The following is a 24,514-nucleotide window of genomic DNA, read 5'->3' as shown; positions in this document are numbered from 1 at the left end:
AATCAAGGTAACAGTTGTCTAAAGGGGATAGGGATTGAGTGGAAGGGAGCAAGAGGGTGCTCTCTTTTAGAAATGTGCCTTATCTTGATCAGGGTAGTGTGTATTCATATACACATGCATATGAATTTATCAAAATTCATTAAATTGCACACTTTAGATCTATGCATCCACTATAGCTAAACTTTACTTTAAAAAATAAAACAATGATTTAGTGGAAAGAACATAAGTTTTGGTGTTAAAAAGCCTTTAATTTTTTTTATTGGCTCAATTTATTTATTTATTTATTTTTAAATTTTTTAATTTTTTTATAAACATATAATGTATTAGCCCAGGGGTACAGGTCTGTGAATCACCAGGTTTACACACTTCACAGCACTTACCATAGCACACATCCTCCCCAATGTCCATAACCCCACCACCCTCTCCGGATCCCCCTTCCCCCAGCAACCCTCAGTTTGTTTTGTGAGATTAAGAGTCTCTTAAGTTTGTCTCCCTTCCAGTCCCATCTTGTTTCATTTATTCTTTTCCTACCTCCCAAACCCCCCATGTTGCATCTCCACTTCCTCATATCAGGGAGATCATATGATAGTTGTCTTTCTCCGATGACTTAAAAAAGCCTTTAATTTTTTAAAACTTAGTTTTATTTTAATTCAATTAATTAACATATAGTATATTATTAGTTCCAGAGGTAAAAAGCCCTGAATTTTTACTTCCTACATGCGTTTTTACTTCCTAAAAGCATTTTTACTTCTGCCTGTGCAAAGTCACTTGATCTTGATGGGTCTTAACTTTTTTCATCTATAAAATGAGAAAGTTGCCTACCTCAGTGGTTTTTCTTATTGTGGTAAAATATGCATAACATAAATGTATCATTTTAATGATTTTTTAAGATTTTATTTTATTTATTTTAAAGTTTTTTTAATTTATTTTTTTGACAGAGAGAGACACAGCGAGAGAGGGAACACAAATGGAATGAGAGAGGGAGAACAGGCTTCCCACTGAACAGGGAGCCCAATGTGGGGCTTGATCTCAGGACCCTGGGATCATGACCTGAGCCGAAGGCAGAGGCTTAACGACTGAGCCACCCAGGCGCCCCTTAAGATTTTATTTTTAAGTCTCTACACCCAGCATGGGGCTTGAACTCACAACCCCAAATCAAAAGTCCACATGCTTCACCAACTAAGCCAGCCAGGTGCCCCTAGTTATAATGATTTTCAAGCGTACCTTTCCACAGCATTAAATACGTTCATATCACTCCGTAACCATCAACATCATCCAGCTCTAAAACTTTTTTATCTTCCCCAAATAAACCATTGTACCCATTAAACACTAAATATCCATTACCTTCTACCCTAGCCCCTGGCATTTACACTTTGATTTCCTATATGTATGAACTGAAACTATTTTAGATACCTCATATAAGTGGAATCATATAGCAGTTGTCCTTTTGTGAATGGCTTTTTCATGTAGTATAATTCTTCAAGTTTCATCCATGCTGCGATGTGTGTCAAAATTTCCTTTCTTTTAAAGGCTGATTAATATTCCATTATATTGATGTACTACATTTTAAAAATACATTCATCTGTTGATGGACACTTGGATTGCTTCTACTTTTTGGCTATTATGAATAATGTTGTTATGAACATAGGTATACAAATATCTGTTTAAGCCCCTCCTTTCGGGATGCCTGGGTTAAGCGTCTGCCTTCGGTTCAGGTCGTGATCCTGCGGTCCTGGAATTGAGCCCCTCATTGAGCCCCATATCAGGCTCCTGCTCAGTGGGAAGCCAGCCTCTCCCTCTCCCACTCCCACTGCTTGTGTTCCCTCTCTCTCTGTGTCTCCCTCTGTCAAATAAATAGATAAAATCTTTTCAAAAAGCCCCTCCTTTCACTTCTTTTGGACATATATCCAGAAGTAGATATGCTGGATCATGTAGTAATTCTAGGTTTATTTTTTTTTAGTAATTGTTGTACCTTTTCCCACAGTGGCTGCCTTATTTACATTCTCACCAACAACATAAATTGGTTCCAGTTTCTCTACATCCTCATCAACATTCATTCCCTGTTTATTTTTTTATTTTATTTTTTTTTAAGATTTTATTTATTTATTTGACAGACAGAGATCACAAGTAGGCAGAGAGGCAGACAGAGAGAGAGAGGAGGAAGCAGGTTCCCTGCTAAGCAGAGAGCCTGATGTGGGACTCGATCCCAGGATCCTGAGATCACGACCTGAGCCGAAGGCAGCGGCTTAACCCACTGAGCCACCCAGGCGCCCCCCACTGTTTATTTTTTATAATAGCCACCCTCATGTGTGTGAAGTGGTATCTTTTTTTTTTTTTTTAAGATTTTTTTATTTTTATTTATTTGACAGAGAGATCACAAGCAGGCAGAGAGGCAGGCAGAGAGAGAGGAGGAAGCAGGCTCCCCGCTGAGCAGAGAGCCCGATGCGGGGCTCGATCCCAGGACTCTGAGATCATGACCTGAGCCGAAGGCAGCAGCTTAACCCACTGAGCCACCCAGGCGCCCCATGTGAAGTGGTATCTTAACTGTGTTTTTGATTTATATATTCCAGTGACAAGTGATGCTAAGCATCTGTTTTTAAACTTATTGGCTATTTGTATATCTTCTTTGGACAACTGTCTGTTCAAGTCCTTTGCTCATGTTTTAATTGGTGGTTTGTTGTTGTTGAGCTATAAATGTTCTTTATATATTCTGGATACCCATCATGTATCAGATATATGATTTGCAAATATTTTATCCTATTCTGTGGGTTGTCTTTTCACTCTGTTGATAGTATCCTTTGATAAACAAGTTTTAATTTGGATAAATTCCAACTTAGCTATTTTTTCTTTCTTTGGTTTTCCCTTTTGGTGTCATTCTAAAAAATGTTTCCATATCTATTGTCATGAAGTTTTTCCCTTGTGTTTTGTTCTAAGTTTTATAGTTTTAGCTCTCATGTTTAGGTCTTTGATCCATTTTGAGTTAATTTTTGTATGTGGTTATAAGATAAGGGTCCAACATCATTCCTTTGCAGGTGGATATCCAGTTTTCTCAACACCATTTGTTGAAAAGACTGTCCTTTTCCCATTGAATGGTCTTGGCACACCCTTGGCCCATATATGCGAGGGTTTCTTTCTGAGCTCTCCAATTGCTTCCTTTGTTCTGTGTGTCTGATTTATGCCAGTACCACAGCATTTTAATTACCATAGCTTTTTTCTTTTTTTTTTTTTTAAGATTCTATTTATTTATTTGACAGACAGAGATGACAAGCAGGCAGAGAGGCAGGCAGAGAGAGAGAGGAGAGAAGCAGGCTCCCTGCTGAGCAGAGAGCCCAATTCGGGGCTCGATCCCAGGACCCTGGGATCATGACCTGAGCCGAAGGCAGAGGCTTTAACCCACTGAGCCACCCAGGCGCCCCTGACCGTAGCTTTATAATACGTTTTAAAATCATGAGTATGAGCCCTCCAGGGTTGTTCTTCTTTTTCAAGACTATTTTGGCTATTTGAGGTCCCCTGAGGGTCTATACAAATTTTAGGCTGGGTTATTCTAGTTCCATATAGAAAGTCATTGAGATTTTGATAGGAATTGCACTGTATCTGTAGATCACTTTGGATAATATTGCCATCTTAACGATATTAAGTCTTTCAATCCATGAATGTGGGATGTTTCCATTTATTTATGTCTTATTTAATTTCTTTCAAAAATGTTTTGTAGTTTTCATTGTACAAGTCTTTAACTTCTTTGGTTAATTTGTAGGTATTGTATTCTTTTTGATGCTATTGTAAATGGAATTGTTTTTCTAATTTCCTTTTCATGTTGTTCAGTGTTAGTATATAGAAATGCAACTGATTTTTGTGTGTTGACTTTGTATCCTGCTACTTTGCTGAATTCCCTTATTCTAACAATTTTTTTTGTGGAATTTTTAAAAAAGATTTTATTTATATATTTGACGGAGTGATAGAGAGTGAGTGCACAAGTAGGCAGAATGGCAGGCAGAGGGAGAGGGAGAAGCAGGCTCTCCGCTGAGCGGGAGCCTAATGTGGGGCTTGATCCCAGGAACTTGGGATCAGGACCTGAGCTGAAGGCAGCCGCCCAACTGACTGAACTACACAGCCACCCCCTTTTTTTTTTTTTTTTTAAAGATTTTATTTATTTATTTGACACTCAGAGATCACAAGTAGCAGAGAGGCAGGCAGAGAGAGAGGAGGAAGCAGGCTCCCCGCCGAGCAGAGAGCACGAAGCGGGGCTCTATCCCAGGACTCTGGGATCATGACCTGAGCCAAAGGCAGAGGCCTTAACCCACTGAGACACTCAGGCACCCCACAGCCACCCCTTTTTTGTAGAATCCTTAGGGTTTTCTATAAATAAGATCATATCATCTGTGGACAAATAATTTCATTTCCAATTTGGACACTTTTGATTCATTTTTCTTGCCTAATTGCTCTATCTAGGATTTCCATTACTACATTGCATATAGTAGTAAAAGTGGGCATGCTTGCCAGGTTTCTGATCTTCAAGGAAAATGTTTTAGTTTTTTACCATTGAATATGATATTTGTTGTGGGTTTTCATAGGTAGCCTTTATCATGTTGAGATAGTGTCCTTCTATTAGTTTGTTGAGTATTTTTATCATGAAAGGATATTTTATCAGTCAAATGCTTTTTCAGTATCAACTGAGGTTATCATGTGTGTTTTTTTTTTCTTCATTCTATTAAAGTGGTATTACATTCCTTGATTTCATATGTTGAACCATCCTTGCATTTCAGTGATAAATCCCATTTGGTCATGTTCATAATCCTTTTAGTATATGCTATTGAATTCAGTTTGCCTGTATTTCATTGAGGATTCTTGTTTCAGTGTTCCTAAGAGATATTGATCTATATTTTTGTTTTTTTTTTTTATCATAGTATCTTTGGTTTAGATATCAGGGTAATGCTGACCTAATAGAATCAATTAGGAAGTGTTCATTCCACTTCAATTTTTTGGAAGAGTTTGAACAGGACTGATGTTAATTCTGTAAATGTAAATGTTGATTGTAGTGAAGACATCTGGTCCTGGACTTCTCTCTTCGTTTCTATTTTTGTAATTACTAATTCAAATTTTTCATATTTTCTTATTCTCTCTCTCTTTTTTAAAAAAGATTTTATTTATTTATTTGACAGGGAGAGAGATCACAAGTAGGCAGAGAGGCAGGCAGAGAGAGAGGGAGAAGCAGACTCCACACTGAGCAGGGAGCCTGATGCGGGGCTCAATCCCAGGACCCTGAGATCGTGACCTCAGCCAAAGGCAGAGGCTTAACACACTGAGCCACCCAGGCGCCCCATTCTCTCTTTTTAAAAGATTTTATTTTTATGTAATTGCCACACCCAAAGTGGGTTTGAACCCAGAAACCCAAGATCAAGAGTCATACACTCCATTGATTGAGCCAGCCAGGTGCCCCGTCAGATTTTCTTTTTTCTTTCCTTTTTTTAAAAAAAGATTTTAGGGGCGCCTGGGTGGCTCAGTGGGTTAAAGCCTCTGCCTTTGGCTGAGGTCACGATCTCAGGGTCCTGGGATCGAGCCCCGCGTTGGGCTCTCTGCTCGGCGGGGAGCCTGCTTCCCTTCCTCTCTCTCTGCCTGCCTCTCTGTCTCCTTGTGATCTCTTTCTGTCAAATAAATAAATAAAATCTTAAAAAAAAAATAAAATAAAAAAAGATTTTATTTATAATTTATTTGAGAAAGACAGAGTGAGAGAGAGAGAAAGCATGAGCAGGAAGAAGGAGGAGAGGCAGAGGGAGACGCAGACTCCCAGCAGAGCAGGGAAAGCAACGCCGGGCTTCATCCCAGGACCCTAGAATCATGACCTGAGATGAAGGCAGATGCTTAACCGACTGAGCAACCCAGGCACCTCCCTCCCATCAAATTTTCTATTCATTATTTAGTCTTGGTAGGTTATGTCTTTAGGAATTTGTCCATGCCTAAGTCATCCAATTTATTGGCAGATGATTGTTTACTTTTTTATGATCCTTTTTACTCCTGTAGAATTGGTTGTTATGTCCCAGATTTTAGTTATTTGAGCCTTCTCTCTCTTTTTTTTCCCCTCTTAGTCAATCTAGCTAAAGGTTTGTCAACTTTGTCGATCTTTTGCCAGAACTAACTCTTGGTTTTGTTGATTTTCTCTCAGCAGCTTTTTGTGAGGATTAAATAAGATGTGATACCAACTCCTAAAGAAGAAATACAAAGGGTTGAGTCATATTTTAAAGAGTTCTGCCTCCTTAAATAATTCAAAGAAATTAAGTTAACAGTAAGATACTATTTTATCAAATCAGCATAGTTAGAAATAGAGCCCACCTAGAAGTCAATCCCTTGTGCGTGGGTTTAGTTACTAAAAGGAAACACCTAGGGGGGCTTCTGGGACATTGCTAATATTTTATTTATTGATTTGGGAGCTGATTTCATGTTTTAAAAATTCATTAAGCAATGAGGACTTACTGTTTACTGGGTACAGCCTTGAGTTTTGCAAGATGAAAAGAATTCCTGAATTGGATGGTGGTGATGATTTAAAAACCATGTGAATATACTTGAAGTCTAAGAATTGCACACTTAAAAATGGTGAGATGGTAAATTTTATATTTGTGTATTTCACCACAATTTTAAAAGTTTATTGAGCTATATACTTATAATTTGTACACTTTTATGTATGTAAGCTATATTTTAATTATTGAAAAATATAGTAGGGTGTCTGGGTGGCTCAGTCATTTAGTGTCTGCCTTTGGCTCAGGTCATCATTCCAGGGTTCTGGGATCGAGTCCCATATTGGGCTTTTTGCTCAGTGGGGAGCCTGGTGCTCCCACTGCTTGTGCTATCTCTTTCTCTTTCTGATAAAAAAAATAAAATCTTTAAAACAAAACAAAAAAGCTATAACCTTTGTCTCAGCAATTCTACATCTAGGAATTTATCTTAAGGAAATATTTAAGATGTTTGCAAAATAATGCACAAAAGGACATTTACTCTAATATACTCTTATAACAGCAAAAACTGGAAACCACTTACACGTCTTATAAAAGGGGCCTGGTTAAAAAGTATACATTTGAGTCGCACAGTAGAATATATAAAGCTATCAAAAATGCTGTAGATTAATCTTTATCAGCATGGTAATATATTTAAACTATATCAAGTAAAAATTTTAGAAAATAAACATGAAAGATATAAAAAGCAAAATATTTGCCAATGGTCATCTGCTTTGGGCAATAGGAATGTATTGGCTCGCTCTTTCTTTCTTTCTTTCTTTCTTTCTTTTCTTCTTCTTCTCGACTTTCTTTAAGGAACATGCTTCTGCCATTCTAATAGTAAGACAAGTCTTCAAGTTATCAGCAATTAGAAAAACTAGTGTTGGGCGCCTGGGTGGCTCAGTGGTTAAAGCCTCTGCCTTCCGCTCAGGTCATGATCCCAGGGTCCTGGGATGGAGCCTCACATCGGCCTCTCTGCTCAGCAGGGAGCCTGCCTCCTCCTCTCTCTTTCTGCCTGCCTCTCTGCCTACTTGTGATCTGTCTGTCAAATAAATAAAAATCTTAAAAAAAAAAAAGAAAAACTAGTGTTTGGCACACAGTGCAAACTCAAAAATGACAGTGCCTGTTCCTTTCATTTGAAAAATAATCACTGGCTGCTCACCGCCTGTATTACTCAGGGTTCTTTTTCCAAACAGAACTAATAGGATATGTATATATAGAGAGCTTCATTTTAAGAAATTCACCTATGTGATTATGGAGGCTGGCAAGTTCATAATGTGCTGGGTTAATTGGCAGGCTAGAGACCCAAGGAAGAGTCAATGTAACAGTTCAAGTATCAGGCTGTCAGCTGGCAAAATTCTTTTGCCCGGAGGGGTGAGTATCAGTCTTTATTTATCAGTCTTTATTTATTCTTTTAGGGCCTTCAAAGGATTGGATGAGATCCACCCAAATTATGGAGGAGATTCTGTTTACTCATAGTCCACTGAATTGTTGTTGTTTTTAAAAGATTTTATTTATTTATTTATTTGAGAGCAAGTGAGAAAGCAAGTGTGCATGGGGGGGGCGGGGGTTGGGGCGGGGGTGGGGGGAGGGGCAGAGGGAGAGGGAGAAGTGGATTCCTGGCTAAGCAGGAAGCCTGATACAGGGCTGGATCCCAGGTCCTGAGAACATGACCTGAGCCAAAGGCAGACGCTTAACTGACTGAGCCACCCACCCTGTTTTTGTTTTTAAGATTTTATTTATTTATTTATTTTGAGAGAAAGACAGAGAGAGAGAAATTGTGTGTGCAAGTGAGTGGGGGGCAGGGGCAGAGGGAGAGAGAGAGAATCTCAAGCCAACTCCACACTGAGTGTGGAGCCAAAAGCAGAGCTGAACGCAGGGTTCTACCTCATGACCCAAACCAAAATCAGGAGTCAGATGCACAATCAAGTGAGCTACGGAAGCACCCCTCCACTGAATTAATTGTTAATCTCATCCAACAAACACAGAAATATGCAGGAACAATGTTTGACCCAATACGTGGACATTGTGGCTTAGCCAAGTCTACACATAAATTGACCATCATGTTACCATTCTGCATGGACTCCTGATGAGAGATAAGAGAAAAAGACAAAAGGCAGTTCTCTGAGCCATTTGTGTGTTTGCAGGTTACATGGACTTCCCACATGGAAGACAGCATGCTCACAAACTCTTTCAATTTGCTTTAGTTAAGTTTTCACAAACCAATTTTCTGAAATAGTTCTAGTCTAGATCACCAGTGACCTTCCAATTCTATAGTCAATTCTTGGGCCTCATCTTACTTGTCTTCTTAGTGACATTTGACAAGTTGGTAATTGATCCTCTCTCAAAATACTCTTGGTTTCTTTTTTTTTTTAAGGTTTTTTTTTTTTTTAGATTTTATTTATTTATTTGACAGACAGAGATCACAAGTAGGCAGAGAGGCAGGCAGAGAGAGAGAGGGGGGAAGCAGGATCCCTGCTGAGCAGAGAGCCCGATGTGGGGCTTGATCCCAGGACCCTGAGATCACGATCTGAGCCAAAGGCAGAGGCTTTAACACACTGAGCCACCCAGGCCCCCCAATACTCTTGGTTTCTGAGCCTGCGCTCTCTCCTAGTTTTCCTGCTACTTTAATTGATCCTCTTTCTCTTCCTGAGTTATAAATGTTGGAGTGCTTCACAGCTCAGTTTAATTTACTTTCTCTGCTTAATCCTATCCAGTCTTATGGCATGTACTGATGACTGCAACATTCCTATCTCTAGGACCCGTTATCTCTCCTGAGCTTTCCCACTTCACCAGAACTTCTCGGGGGATCTCCAGGGACTTCATTGCATAGGGTTAGGAACTTAGGTTCTTACAGTGAAAAGACCTGCCTAAAGTTTTACAATTAGAGATGGAATCAGAACAAAAACCACAAAACAAACAAAAACAACAACAACAACAAACAAACAGGTTTTCTGAAATTCATTCTAGGGCTTTCCTGCTTCACCAGACCTTTTGGGGGATCTCCAGGGACTTTATTGAATAGGGTTGCTCTGAAGGAACTTAGGTTCTTAAAAGTCATGTCAAGTCTCCATAGTTGGCTTTTAGTTTCTTAAAGTATGAGTTTGGGTAAGGACAGTATATGAGTTCAAGTAGAGACATATTTACAGCAGTTGGAGTCTACACAAATTAGGTACCTCTCCTCTGGGCTCCCTACCATGCTGTATATTTATCTTAATCATAACAACCAGTTTGTCTAATTATATGTCCATCTTAGCCATTATCTCATTTATCTTGTCACCTCTAATTTCTGGCATGTGCCAGGTTCATAAATACATAAATTATGTTAAATAATCATGCAGTGGCTATGAGGTTCTAGAGCTCAGGGAAGGGTATGGATTGATGTAAGAAGTCGTTAATGACTATGTGATGGATGAGCTCCCATTTGGAAAAGTTGCCATCTTTTAGATCCTGTAAAACCAAGTCTCCTTCCATGTCTGAGCATATCTTACACACCCAGCAAACATTCATGTCTTATTGGGTCTTTTAGGGTGCCTGGACCCAATACTAACCTTGGGGGTAGGTTCTCCCCCTTACCCCCACAACACCAAGCACTTCAGAGAATTCTTTGAGAATCTGAGAATTCAACTCAATTCTGACACTGTCTACCCAGAGGTACAATCTGATGCCACAGGTTAAGGGTTTAGTCCTACAAGACTGCCCTCTACTCTCCACTTCAGACACCAATACAAGACACAGGCTGTTACCTTGGCTTTTGACTGACAGGCTATAAATTGGAGGGTAAAACAATCTCTTCCTTAGGTTCAATTAATTTGCTAGAATGGCTCATAGAACTTAGGGAAATATTTACATTTACCATTTTATTAAAAGATATGATAAAAGTTATGAATCAACAGTCAGATGAGGGGATAAATATGGTGAGGTCTCCAACAAAGGAGCCTTTGATCTTATGGACCTTGAGGCCTAGGTTGATGGCACATATATGTATTCTGGTTCTCCAAGCATGGAAGCACTCTAAAAGGATCACAAAGCTGACCTCTTAGGCTTTTATGGAGACTTCATTAAATCATGATTGACTAAGTCATTGACCATTGGCTGATTCAATCTCTAGTCCCCCTTACTTATCTGGAGGTCAGGGGGTGGGACTGAAAGTTGTCCTGCAGACAAACAGACACCACCTTTGGATGGTTTTAAAAAGTTATCTCATTAACATGACCAAAGACACCTTTACCACTCTCAGCACTTGGGAAATTCCCAGGTTTTGGAAGCTCTGAGCCAGAAACAAAGAAGACTACATGTCTGTCTGTCTGTCTGTATGTGTATATATACATATATGTGCATATATATTTTATTTTATTATTTTTTTAAAGTAGGTTCTATGCCCAACATGGGGCTTGAACCCACAACCCCGAGATCAGGAGTTGTATGCTCGAAAGACTAAGCCAGCCAGGCGCCCCTAAATTAATATTTTTTATAATATATCACAATATCACAGGGAAGTTCTTGTTTTTGTTTGTTTGTTTTGTTTTGTTTGTTTTTTTACAGTGGATCATTTTTTAGTGAAGGGAAATGGGGAAAACCTCTTGTTCACATGAGGGCAATGTAATTAATACACTTGAGATAATACACATGAGGGCATAATACACTTGAGATTTTTATAAAGAATAGTCACTGAAAAAATTGAATTGAAAATGTGGACAATCTACTAATAAAAGGTGCGTAAACTTGACATAAGGAATCTAAATAACTTCACATCAGTAACACTGTTCTTTTTTTAAAAGATTTTATCTATTTGGGGCACCTGGGTGGCTCAGTGGGTTGAAGCCTCTCCCTCGGCTCAGGTCATGATCCCGGGGTCCTGGGATCGAGCCCCGCATCAGGCTCTCTGCTCAGTGGGGAGCCTGCTTCCTCCTCTCTCTCTCTCTGCCTGCCTCTCCGCCTGCTTGTGATCTCTCTCTCTCTCTCTCTCTCTCTCTGTCAAAAAAATAAATAAAATCTTAAAAAAAAAGATGTTATCTATTTATTTGTCAGAGAGAGAGAGAACACAAGCAGGGGGAGTGGCAGGCAGAGGGAGAAGCAGGCTCCCGCTGAGCAAGGATGTGGTCTGATGTGGTACAGGATCCCAGGACCCTGGGATCATGACCTGATCCAAAGGCAAAGGCTAAATTGATGGAGCCACCCAGTCACCCCTCAGTAACACTCTCTATCTTGTTTCTGCATGCTACCTTTTTGAAAATGACAAACAAAATATCCCTTATTTCTCCAATGTATGTCAAAATATGGAATCAGGAAAGATTTAGCTCAAACTCCCACACTTTCTTTCAGAGAGTAAGAATCACTGGTTTCTGACTTGATGGCTCAGTGGTACCACAAAATTTTGAAGTGTTTTCAGATCACCAAATCATGATTAAATTCTGTTCTGTGTCAAATCACTATGTCATACATCTGAAACTAATGTAACATTGTGTGTTAATTATAGCTGAAAAACAATAAATAAAATAAATAACATTTAAAAACTCTAGAATTTAAAAACTCTTGAATTTTTTTTAATTATATAGTCATTCTCCAAATTTTTGAGTTTTTTTATGACATGAATGTTAACTATCAGTTAAGCTGAATGTTCTCCCTCTTTCCTACCATTTTTGTTAGGTAGGCTTTTATTTTATTTGTATTTAGGTGTTCAGTCCTCTAAACCATTCTCCTCAGACACACATGTCATGGAAGCTGAAAAGTTTCCATGGTCCTTCTTACTATTATTTTTTATTCGTTCAAAAAGATATAGAAATATATTTTATCACTTGCTTTAATTTCAGTTTTTCCATTGTCCTCATTTCAGAATGAGAATCTCTACATTATTTCTTAATTTAATTTTTTCCTTGATTTAATTTTTTATTTTTATTTTTATTTTTTTTAATTTTTAATTTTTTTTAATTTTTTATTTTTATTAAATAACATTCCTTCTTTCCCTTAAAGGTTTTATTTATTTATTTATTTGTCAGAGAGAGACAGAGTGAGAGAGAGCTGGGAGAGCCTCCAGCTGGAAGAGGGAGAAGCAGGGTCCTTACTGAGCAAGGAGTCTGACATAGGGTTCAATCCCAGGACCCTGTCATCACGACTTGAATCAAAGGCAGATGCTGAGGTGACTGAATGGCCCAGTTATTCCTGAAGGTCATTCTTTAAGTCAGAATTTTGTACATAATAGCCTGGTGTTCTGAAAAAGAGATAAGCATCATTTCCTCCATTTTAGGACAAGAAAAACAAGAGCTATCCTTTAACAAAAGAATACATCTTTTCCAGTTTCTGCTGGCTTGGGTTTGGTTTGAAGAGAAGAAGTAGACCAGATTTCTGGGTCTTCATTATTCAAGGGGCAGTGTCAAATTGGAATATCAATTTTTTTTTTCTGTACCTTCTTCTCTCCATTCTCATCGACACAAAGGCAAATACTCAAAACTGTGCAATTAGATTGGGATAGATCTCAATAGCAGTCATAAAAAAATGACAGAATCAAAGAAATCTAGAATTGGAAATAATTAATAGAGCATTTAGCCAAGGGATGGGATATGTGATGGGTGATGTCACTTCCACCCCTCACTGGTGGCAGACATCACTAATCAATTATTGAACCTAAATGTGGCTCAACAGATGTTTTCTATACAATGCCCCCAGTAGCCATGACCAAGTAATTGGAGCTGTCAGTGAGGCCCTCCCTAAGGTATTCTAATCATTTAACATTATGGGAACACTGAGGTCGATAAAGGTAAGGGGCCTGGCTCAAGGTCACTCAATGACTGACAGAGAACCCCTATTCTTTTTTTTTTTTTTTTTAAGATTTTATTTATTTATTTGAGAGACAGTGCATGCAGGAGGAGGGGTAGAGGGAGAGGGAGAAGCACATACCCTACTGAACAGGGAGCCTGATGGGGAGCTCAATCCCAGGACCCCGAGATCATGATCTCAGCTGAAGGCAAATACTTAACTGACTGAGCCACCGGTGCACCCCTAATTGTGGAATTCTTGAAACTATCCCACCAGGTAGCATGGAAAGAAGGATGGTTTCCCACTACAAGAAGCACTCCAAAAGAAGGGACACACAACTTCCTCTCTACTTGTTCAGTTCTCACAACCAGAGTTCAGAAGTTCTTCAGAAACTAACTAAAGGAACTAACCAACTAAAGCAGCACTCCTCCAGTCACTTTTTATCCCAATGCCTATTTACTTTCTTTTCAACATCCTCAGATTTTATCTAATGTATCTAAATGTTCAATTTTGTTTTAAACATATTTTAATCTAATGGATAGTCTTCCTCTAGGTAAGACTTCTTTGGGGAAGAAACTCCAAGTTTTTCATGGCTGCTCTCTACCTCAGCACACGTCCTTAAGATGACATCTGCATGTGTGAGTTGTTAATGTGTTAAGGAAGCCTGAAACCTTGGATCCATTTGGTGTCCTTGTACTATATTTTACTTCTCTGGATGCTCAGCAGCTTATTGGTCAATGAGTGCTGTATCTTGTACCCTGGCCTCTCTAAGCCTATTAAGAGACTAGAGGCAAACCTCATCTCTTTCTGAGGCCTGGGTGTTACTACATTTTGTTCTAGGTCTGGTGAGATCTACAGAGCTACTTTCCCCTGTACTTACCAGGTAATCTCATGGCTACTTTCTCTATGCCTCCCCAGAGGGTGAGAACTTCTGGATACATTCTAAATCACAGTGGGATTATGGGCCACTCACATGCAGAACTTCTTCCAAGACCCTGTATCTAATTTTGTATGTGGAAGCTTGTGTTCTATTTCTTTAAAAATTTCCTCCCTGCCCCCATCACATAAGCTTCAAAACCCCATGAAAACTGGATTCACCCCTAACTGACAGACACTCTGAGGGCCTCAGTGCAGGCCTTCTCTCTCTTCCCAACTGCACGAGGCCATTAGTTTTACTTGTATGTGGCTGTTTGCCTGTTGGCATGGATACAGTCTGCAAATCATCTCTACCTGGAATTTCAAACAGAAGCAAAACAAGAGTGCTTTCTATTGAAGAGCTAGAGTAGGAAGACAGAGGCATTTGTCTCTCAATCACTGCCTCTCTTTCCCTCCTTCTTCCCACTACTCTTTTAGAGTCAGGCTTTCCTTTACTCCCCTATGTCACAGCCTCATGGCTTATTGTCTTAGACGAAAGGAGCATCTCTTCCGGAGTTTGGGAGAAATGAGATTCTTACTATGTGCTGAATTTTATAAGTTAAATAGAATTAAGGAAATTTAGCAAATTCTTTTTCTCTCCACTAAGCCTATTCTACTCTTTCCTGATTAAGGAAATAAGTCTCAGAGCTCCACTTCAGGCAAGAGTCAATGATGGAACATGATTTAAAGAAGCAAATTAAAATGAATCAGCTTGATATTTGCAAAGCATTATACCATTATACTCTCCTTTTTAAAAAAGAAGTCAGAAAATTGGATTTGTACATGACATAATCCTATTTTAAATGTTGGGATCGAATTAAAAAATAAAAAATTAGAATATATAAAATAATATATTCTTATGATGCTAGGAACCAAAAGGGTTCTGAGACATTTAGAAATATTAATTCTCCCAACAACCTCTTTTACAGATGAGGAAACTGAGGCATGGTGCAAGTAACTTCACCAAGATCACATAGCTGTATGTGGTGCAAACCAAACATGTCTGTGGGTAGAGTTGTCTGCAAGGCAGCCAATTTGGAACCTCTAGTTTATGATACGTTTGAATAAGCTAGAAAGCAAAAGCCTTTGAATTCTGGCTTGGCTTCTTTGCTAAATGACCTTGTACTAGTCACTTAACCTCTAGAAGTCCCTCTGTAAAATTAGGATACTGTGATTAACCTTGCAGTGCTGAGTGTTGGTTTTCTTTTTTCTCCTTCCTTTTAAATGGATGACTGCAGTGAACATTCATGATATGCTTGTATATTATCTGGGATGCACAAATCTTGCCTATTGTTCAAGACCCAATATACTTCTAGAAATAATACTTCTAGAAATAATCTGCTATAATAGACAGTGCTAGGATTGGGGTCAAGAAGCTTGTTCCAGGTCTGGTGCTGTTTCTGAGCATACAAGTTTCTGAGCCTCAGTGACTCTGTGTTTATAACGTGGAGTTCGACTAAGTTAATGGCTTTTAACTGTGTTTTGAGAAATGCTCTATTTCTCTAATGGTGAGAGGGGGCACTGAAGAAGAGAGAGGACAAAGGGAAGGATGGGTGAGCAGTTTATGGGTTCCCATCTCCACTACTAATTTAGCAACTCCATTTTAAGCTGTCAGATTTTATTAGAAGTATTAGATTTATTATAAGTATTCCACTGGCAATAAAATAGGTGGAAACCACTAGACCTTTCACGTACCCACATTCTCTGAAAGTCTTTTCTTGTTTTCTCTTTTTATTTCCTTTTTGTCCTAAACATGGAACTAAAGGGTCTGACATGTTTCAAAAATTCCAGCTGAAATATACATTCTTTTGTCCTTTTCTTTTTTCTACCAAGAAGTGAAATTAAAGATGAAGAGGCCTAAGCAAGGACCATCATGGAAACTTCCAGCAACTTTGCAGACAGTTTCCAGCAAAATGTGATGGGTTAGGAAACTTTTCAGTTTCCAAACAGCTACCAAGTGACACACAAAAGTCATAAATTACCTCTCATTAGCCAGTGATTTTAGGAGTTTCTCATTTGCATTTGAATGTTTCTTACTGTGGGGGAATGACCTTCAAGAGGCAGCTTCTTTTTCTTTCTTACTTGATTGTCTTTAAGCTATCATTATGAACTCCATTAGAACAATTTTTCTCCACCTGAGGCTAGGGAACTGGAAGGTATGAAAAGGAATAAATCAAGCCCTTATTCTCAACAGTCTTCCTCAGCTTCCATTTTAGGGCAAGACAGACCCAAATTTACTTCCCAGTTTTCTGCTTAGAAATAAGATGATCATCCTTTAAGTCAGAGTCTCAAAGCTCCTTGAATGGAGGTGAATGAGGACACACAATTATCTGCGAATCATCACGCGTCTTCAGAGGAGAATTACAATAGTCTTGAAGTATCATGGAACTCCCATTTCTAATCTTCTAGATGAAAATTGATTTATATTTTGCTTTGAAGACAGGTTGGTACATTGAAAATCCCGGAAGGCTGTTGCTCAAATCTTGATTCTAAATTCACACCAGCTTTCAGGCGCCTTGAGGCAAATTACTTTTCTGGACCAGACAGCAATTTTACCATTGGGAGCATTGGAGTAGATGCTTTCTGAGATTCTTTTCGATTAGATCGTCTAAGGACAAATTACTATCGAGGAAATTATCTCCAGTTGTTGGTTTGGTCTTCAAAATCATTACAGGATCTGATTTTGAGGTTAGGCTGTCAGAGTTGGCCCTTAATATTCTACGGCTCATGCTTCTTCAGATTAGGCTATGTAAGGGAAGGAAAGTTGGGTCTCCTTGAGTTGACTGGCTTGTTCCCGCATTGGTTGGGATTCTTCATGTTCAGAGGTCCACTGAGAACTTCAGCTCAATGGCATCGCCGCAGTCAGGTGTAAGTTGATGATCTGGACCCCTCAGTGACATTTCACCCAATTCTCCCGATAGTCATTTCATCAATTTCTTTCATTCCTCCCTCATCACTGCGTCATGGTCCCTTTAAGGCAGCGGCCATAGTTGAGTGGTGGGAGCAGCTGCTGGCAGCAAAGAGACTTGCAGGATTTGGCCTACCCTTGGCCACTCACCGCGCACGCTCAGGACCGGGGGCTTGGTGGGAAAGGAAGGAGGGGCTTAAGGTGCGCCTGCGCATCTGGGGCGCGCGCAAGGGGCTGGTTTAGTGATCCCTTTAAGAAACCGCAGGCGGAGGAATTTCTCTGAGAGAAAATAATCCTACTCACGGGGCCCCTTGGAGGCCATTAACCCCCCGAGTCCCGGCCCCCGCCTTTCCCGGGTAGGCCCTACCGCCCACGCGCGCACCCGTGGGATCTCTACATCTCCGACCCGGCGCGCGGCATCCGCCCCCTCCTCACTCTCAGCGCCAGGCCCGGCTGGGTTCGGGGAGGCTGCCGCGAGGCGGCCGTGCCTGCAGTGTGGGCGGGGGCCGGGGGCCCGAGAGGTTCCGCCGCCACCGCGCCGGGAGCCGCAGCGGTTCCGAGCGGGGCCCAACATGGCGGAGAGAGAGGTGGAGTCCGGCCCCCGAAAGAGGGTAGGTGAGGTGAGGCAGAACTCGGGCGGCGGGCGGCGGGGGGCGGGGCGGGAGTCGCGTCCCGGGGCCGGGAATGGGCCAGGCGCGAGCTCGTGGAGGGGTCGCTGAGGCCCGGTTGGGGAGAGGTTGCGGGCAGGACTGAGGCAACCTTGGGTATGGAGCGCGCTGGAGAGTGGTCCTTCGGCAGGTGGGACAAAGATTTGCTGCTGGTTAGGAGGGGGAGGGGCGGGGGTGGTTATTTGCTTTATTTTTATTTTTTTAAAAAAATTTTTTCTGGCATTGGGGTTGGCTTACGTGGGCGAAGGGAGGGAAGGTGTCGTATTCTTAAGTGCATCCTCAGTAAATCAGAGTCTGGAAGTTTAACTGGGGAGAGGTCAGGTGGGGGTGGTAGTGGCGGGAATAAGTTGTGGACAGGTCTCAAGAGGAATTACCTGGAGGGTTCTTCAGTAACACCATCGCGAATTCATTTTCCTACCTCCTTTCCCCTCCCCCCATAACCGTTATCAAGACCAAGGTGGAGGTGGTGCTCTTACCTGTGAAGAAGTGGGGTCGTTGGCATGTCCTCATTTAGATTTTGGCAACTCTAAATGTCGTGTTCTAGTCTAGCCTCTTTACCAACAATTAAGAACGTTATGACAAGTTTTGTCATCACAAGGATGTACCCAACCAACCTGCAGAGGTGAAGCCAGTTGTACATGAGAGTTATTTAATGCCTTTTAAAGTTTTCTTGAAACTTTTCTTATTTAATTCTGAATGATTTTTTTTTTCAGACGGAGAACAATACTGTACTATCGATTAAGAAATATTTTTCAGATTTAAAAAAAATATTTCCTCCCCACCCTCCCAAACCTTAGCATGTTGAGCAGTGAGTTTCCTATTAGGAGGCTTCCTTTGGGGAATGGTCACAAAATGATCAAATTAGTGTTAAGCCAACCACGTAAAAAATTACTACTTAATTTTTACTGACAGTGCCTTTATGATTTAGTATAGAATTAGCAATCTCATAATGAATTACAGCTAACATTTTGAGTGCTTACTATGTGCCTGGCACTGTGCTTTATAGGAGGAATTTAACTTTGCATTAGCTATGTAAAACCCATTTTGCAGATGAAGAAATGTGGGCGTAGAGAGGTTAAGTAATTATACTTACGGTCAGATAGCTCTTTAAGAGGTTGATCTGGGAGTTGAATTCAGGTTTGTCCCAACTACAATGCTTGTGTCCGATGTCAATCTCTGCGTCTCCCGTTAAAACCTTAAATTATAGGGGCACCTGGGTGGCTCAGTTGGTTAAGCATAAGATCTTGATCTCAGCTCAGGTGTTGATTCCAGGGTCTTGAATTCAAGCCCCGCATTGGGCTCCATGCCTAGCATGCCTACCTAAAACAAAACAAAACTTGAATTATAAATAACCAGAGAAATGTCAAATAGTTTTTTTCCAACAGTTTATTTGGAAATATTTTCAGTTACACAGCAAAACTGAAAAAATTTACAGAGACCATTCGTATACTCACTGCCTAGATTCAACTATTAACATTTTATTGGTTTTATAATGTATTTATTCATATATGTAGCCTTTTATCCATTATCAGTTATTTTATAATGCATTTCATTATATAGGAGCAATTAAAATTTAATGTTGATAGTCTTAGTTATATAGAAGTTTAAATCTTCCTCATGCAATAATTAGTCATAGCTAGAACAAGATATGTTGTATGATAGTATATTAAATAGTTCATTTAATATAAATATTGGGTATAGAATGCACGTGTTTTGAAATTTTAAATTACTCTTCAAGCTTTAAGTTTGATTCAGTTTAAACTGAATCCTCATATGAGGAAAGGAACGTGGCATGTGGTCTACCAATTAAAATATATAGGATGAATTACTTTAGCTGTGTAATGTTCATTCAAGGAGATCTCTGAATCCAGTTGCTATTAATGCTATTTCATTCATCTTATAAAATGGAATGTTCTGGAAAACATCTAAGCAGGTTGGTAACAAACTCATCTAGATTTTAAATACTTCTTTCTCTTCTAATATACTTTAAAGGTGCCACACTGGTAGTAATCTAAACCATTATTTATTTTTTTTTTAAAGATTTTATTTATTTATTTGACAGAGAGAGATCACAAGTAGACAGAGAGGCAGGCAGAGAGAGAGAGAGAGAGAGAGAGAGAGGGAAGCAGGCTCCCTGCTGAGCAGAGAGCCCGATGCGGGCCTCGATCCCAGGACCCTGAGATCATGACCTGAGCCGAAGGCAGCGGCTTAACCCACTGAGCCACCCAGGCGCCCTAAACCATTATTTTTTTAATATCATGTAATATATATATAGCCCTTCTACAGATTTTTCCCATTATTTTACCAGTTTCATTGTGGAGGAAGGCTACATTCATTAACTTTTAGGCTCCGTAATCCATTTTTTAAGTTATTTTATTTTATTTCATTAAATTTTTTTTTAAGTAATGTCTATACCTAGTGTGGGGCTTGAACTACAACCCTTGGTCAAGAGTCGCATGCTCTACCAGACAGGTGTGCCTCCATTTTGTTTTTGATATTTGGTTAGAATGTTCAGTAGGGTTATCCTGAACTGTACACATGGTACACATGCTTTTTTTCTCCCCTCATTTCTTTGATATGTGCTAAACTCATGGATTCCATATGTGTATATATTCTAAACAGATTAGTGGGGACTATGTACAGTATCTTTTTAAGTAATTTGACTGCTTTGATACAACTAAAAAAGTACATAGGCTTAGATAATAAGTTTAGGTTATTTAATCTGAAATTGCATTGATGATGACATGGTGTTGTATTTGTGATGCTTAGCTGCTTTGACCTTTATAATCATTAGTCACAAAAAGTTGTTGAGCACATATGCCAATTGTTGAACTGTATGCTATGTATTACGCTGTGATATTTATGATCATCTTGGATAATATATTCTGGCTCTCCTGCTTTTTTGCATCTCCAAAACCTATGACTTCTATGTAATAGGAACTCAAAAAGATTTACATTGATATTTGGTTAAGAAAGTTCACCTGTTAGAGTAGAGGTTCTAGGGCTTGGGTACCGAGTTACTTGCTTTGTAATTTTGGTTGCTTCAATAAATCTTACATAGCATCTTTTATACTCCAAAATTGTCTCCTGTGGATTCAGATTTAGGGATCTTCTGATTGTTCTGGATTATGGTTAGATGGGTAAGTGTATTTTACGACTTGGGTTAATCTTAAATTCTGTGTAGGACTGCTGGCTGTCTTTTATGCTTGTGGGCATTTAGAACAATAGGTATTCATTAGATAAGGTTGATTTGATTGTATTCTGACTATATTGGAATGCCAGTCTTTCAGTTTTTGAACTTGGGGAAGCTAATTATGTGGGTGGGTCAGCACCATATCCATCAATCATCTGTGTTAAGAACCAAGTTCATAGGAAGTTCATATACACATAGTCTTTCTTTAAAGTTAGGATATTTTTGAGATATTTATGAATTTTAAGATTATAGAATTTTTATTTTCTAATGTAAGTTTTAAAATTCATTAGTTAGGCTTGCAAATAGTGGAATTATTTTACTCATGGCTATTAAAATAAACTTATGAAGCATGCATGAGATCTAACTAAAGCTGGTGGCCATATTTTTTTGTGAAATCCCTGTATCTTTTCAAAATTTACATACAGAATGATGACTTTGGTAAATGTATATGTTATTACATGGTCTAGTAAGTTGTATCCACTCAAACTTGTCTGTATATTAAATTTGAGGCATATGTGTTTGGTATGCTTAAAAGAAAGATAAGCATATGTATAAGTAGTATGCTTCCATTTTTGTAAAAATTGACCATTTTCCCTTCCCCACATATGTGTCTATACTTGTATATGGATGAGCTTGGAGAAAGTTGTGGAGGCTACGTGTCAGGCTACATGTTACTGTTGATTACCTTCAAGGGGTGGGGATAAGGAAGGAAAGAGTAGGGAAAAATTTTTGCAAAATGGAAAAACAGTCATGGTATGATATTACATGAAAATATAGGCTATAAAGTGTTATCCATATTATTATTGTAAATATGTAAAGAGTGAACATGCATGTAGGTAAGGAATAAAAAATAACATGAACAAATGAAAACATTGATTTTTATCATGTGATAGGATTATGGAGAAGTTTTGTTCTGGGTTTCTGTTATTTTAATATTTTATAATAAAATAATTGTAAAAGGTTGATCCCTCTTAATTCCTTGATGAACTTTTAATCTTTCCTCTTTTCACTAAATGTGTTACTTAAAAAGCACAATGGTACATATTAAAAATATTTGCAGCTCACATGTACACAGTGTAAAGCATCTACTTGAATGCGTTGGTTTTGTATAGAGAGCATTTGAAGAGGCCATTCTAGCGTTGATGATTCTGAATTATTTTCACGGTACCCATCTTATAACTAGCAGAGGTTTCTGTAAATAAAGGTAATACTTGATATTTATAAGCATTGTAAGTTTTTGTCATTATTTTAATTATTTTATGTGTAATATATCCTCTAATCTTCGTTAATTCCATAAACAGTGATCACTATTACTGTCCCATTTTATAAATGAGGAAACTGAGGTTCAGAGATTTTTTTTTTGCTCAAGGTCATAATATAATAGGGTAAACCAGTATCAGGTATTACTGAAAATTATACTGTTTGAGAGTGTAGATTAGAACTCATTATAACATAAAAGCTAATGTGTCAGTTGTATGTAACATGTAACATAAAATACATGCATGTAATATGTATAATAATAGTCTAGGTACTGAATTATCTGGGATTTTTGGTGGTTAAAATCAGTGGAATCATACTTAAATTGAGGTGTAAATTCTCAGGATGCATCGAAATCCATTCTAGTTTGAGATAACCTTAAAACATCTTCACAAGTCAGAGGTTTATTTTTAAGAAAGTATACACTAAATATTTTAAAGCTATTATTTATTTTAAAGATAAAGTTTGTGCTTCCTTTGAAAATAGAATGATTTTCTAATTTACTAAAGACCATTTAAGGAGATAAATGTAAAATTGCAATTTTATGGATATTTAGTGAATATTTTGAATTCTGTATTAGGAAACTGACCACTCTTTAAAGAAGACCGATGTTTCTTTTAAATATTCTGATTATTTTACGGTGCATTAATTATGTAATTATTTTAGCAAAGGAAAGAGAAAGGAAAGCATTATAGCATAGTATTAGGTTGAACCATATAAAATTGCTAATATTTGACCATTTGACTTCTAAAAAAATGCATTTTCTTTTTTTAATTTTTTTGAACAACTAATCAGCTTATTAAAAAGGTTGACGTAAGCATGTGCAATGGTGACTTCAGCCTCAACTCCTGGCTTAGTAGTGATGAACGTAATTTGCTTTAGCAATCTCAAAAGGATGGTGCAAGTCAGTGAGTTGCTTGTGGATCCTCATCTGAAAATGATCCCAAATCTTAGAACCTTCACTACAAGGAGTTTTCCTTGTAGTGATTTTAAGAGTCGTGTTAGGCATCCAAAGTTGTCCTTCTACTTCGAGATTCTTCTTTGTCCCTCTGATCAAGTCGCAGTCGCAGATACCTTCTCCAAAGATTCTACATTGTGCTGGTTAGAGTAATTCTAATTTGGTGAATTGCCGCCTCTGTTTCCACGGGTGTCTTCCTGGTGTCTTTAAAAGCCCTGTGTGCAGTGCAGCTTTCTGATGGACTTGTTCCTTGGAGAGAGCAAGCAGTGGTGAGTGAGGAGCAGAAGCGGGGCGCCCAGAAGCTCTCTTGTAGCTACGACTCTGTCTTCCTTAAAGAGCCAAGAATGCATTTTCAAATAGCTGAACGTTATAGAGCATGGGCTTTTCAAAGTCAGGTTATGGTACAGTCTCTAGTATTTAGCAATATTAGGATAATAACACCCACACCCATTTATGCTTAGGGAATATGCATAATATTACTTTGATTTCATTCCTATCTTTCTGGCCTCCTGGAAGCTCGTGTTAGCTACCTTCCTGCTTTTCACCAAAGATTATACCTGAGCAAACCTTTTCTATCCCACATGGTCTACCCACTACTCTTTGAGGTTAAGGATCATGTGTTCATCTTTCTTTACATCTCCTAAGCTGTTGTCTTATAAATTTCAATGTGATATATACACATAGAAATACATACTGTACATTTATTTATTTTTTTTTTAAAGATTTTATTTATTTATTTGACAGAGAGAGATGACAAGTAGATGGAGAGGCAGGCAGAGAGAGAGAGAGAGGGAAGCAGGCTTCTTGCTGAGCAGAGAGCCCGATGTGGGACTCGATCCCAGGACCCGGAGATCATGACCTGAGCCGAAGGCAGCAGCTCAACCCACTGAGCCACCCAGGCGCCCCCATACTGTACATTTATAAACAAAAATTAAAAACCCATTTTTATTCTGTTTCATAATTTGATACTAATAGAATATAAAATACAGATTGGTACAGTGAAACTGCATATTCCTCTTACCCAGCTTTGACAGCTGAACAGTTCTCAACATTTTGCTATTCCTCTCATCCAACTTTTTTTTTTTTTTGGTCAAAATAATTTTAGTATATATGCTTCTGAAAGTGAGCACTTGGTCAAAATAATCTTAAAGAAATCTCAGGCATGACATCATTTAATCTGTACATACTTGGGCATGTATTTTTAATAAGTGAGAATTAAAACTAAACAACTCCAATACCATACCTAATAAAGTTAAGAGTTCCTTAATCCAGTCTGTTCAGATTTCTTTGATTCTCTAATTTTTTTTTTTTACAGTTGGTTTGTTTAAATCACTGTCCAAATAAGATTTGCCATTTTATTTGGTTTATCTGCCT

At 38.7% G+C, this 24,514-nt stretch overlaps 1 protein-coding gene across 10 annotated transcripts in view; it reads left to right on the top strand.

Annotated features, from left to right (window-relative positions):
• Nucleotides 1-17,277: 17,277 nt before the first annotated feature.
• The window catches only part of ZMYM4 (zinc finger MYM-type containing 4), a 122,571-nt gene continuing 115,334 nt past the window's right edge, over nucleotides 17,278-24,514 (top strand). For 2 of the 10 annotated variants that reach the window (XM_047724764.1, XM_047724763.1), the window contains exon 1: nucleotides 17,278-17,684. In XM_047724764.1, the coding sequence (XP_047580720.1) occupies nucleotides 17,637-17,684 (48 nt within the window). In that variant the 5' untranslated portion in view covers nucleotides 17,278-17,636. Of the gene's footprint in view, nucleotides 17,685-17,783; nucleotides 17,863-24,514 lie in introns of those variants that run through there. The other 8 variants (XM_047724757.1, XM_047724758.1, XM_047724756.1 and 5 more) reach the window with 5 other exon arrangements.

The sequence above is a fragment of the Lutra lutra genome, chromosome 4 (assembly GCF_902655055.1).
Source record: "Lutra lutra chromosome 4, mLutLut1.2, whole genome shotgun sequence".
Classification (NCBI taxonomy): domain Eukaryota; kingdom Metazoa; phylum Chordata; class Mammalia; order Carnivora; family Mustelidae; genus Lutra; species Lutra lutra.
Note: the sequence above shows the minus strand (reverse complement) of the source record. Positions and strands in the feature narration are given on the sequence as shown.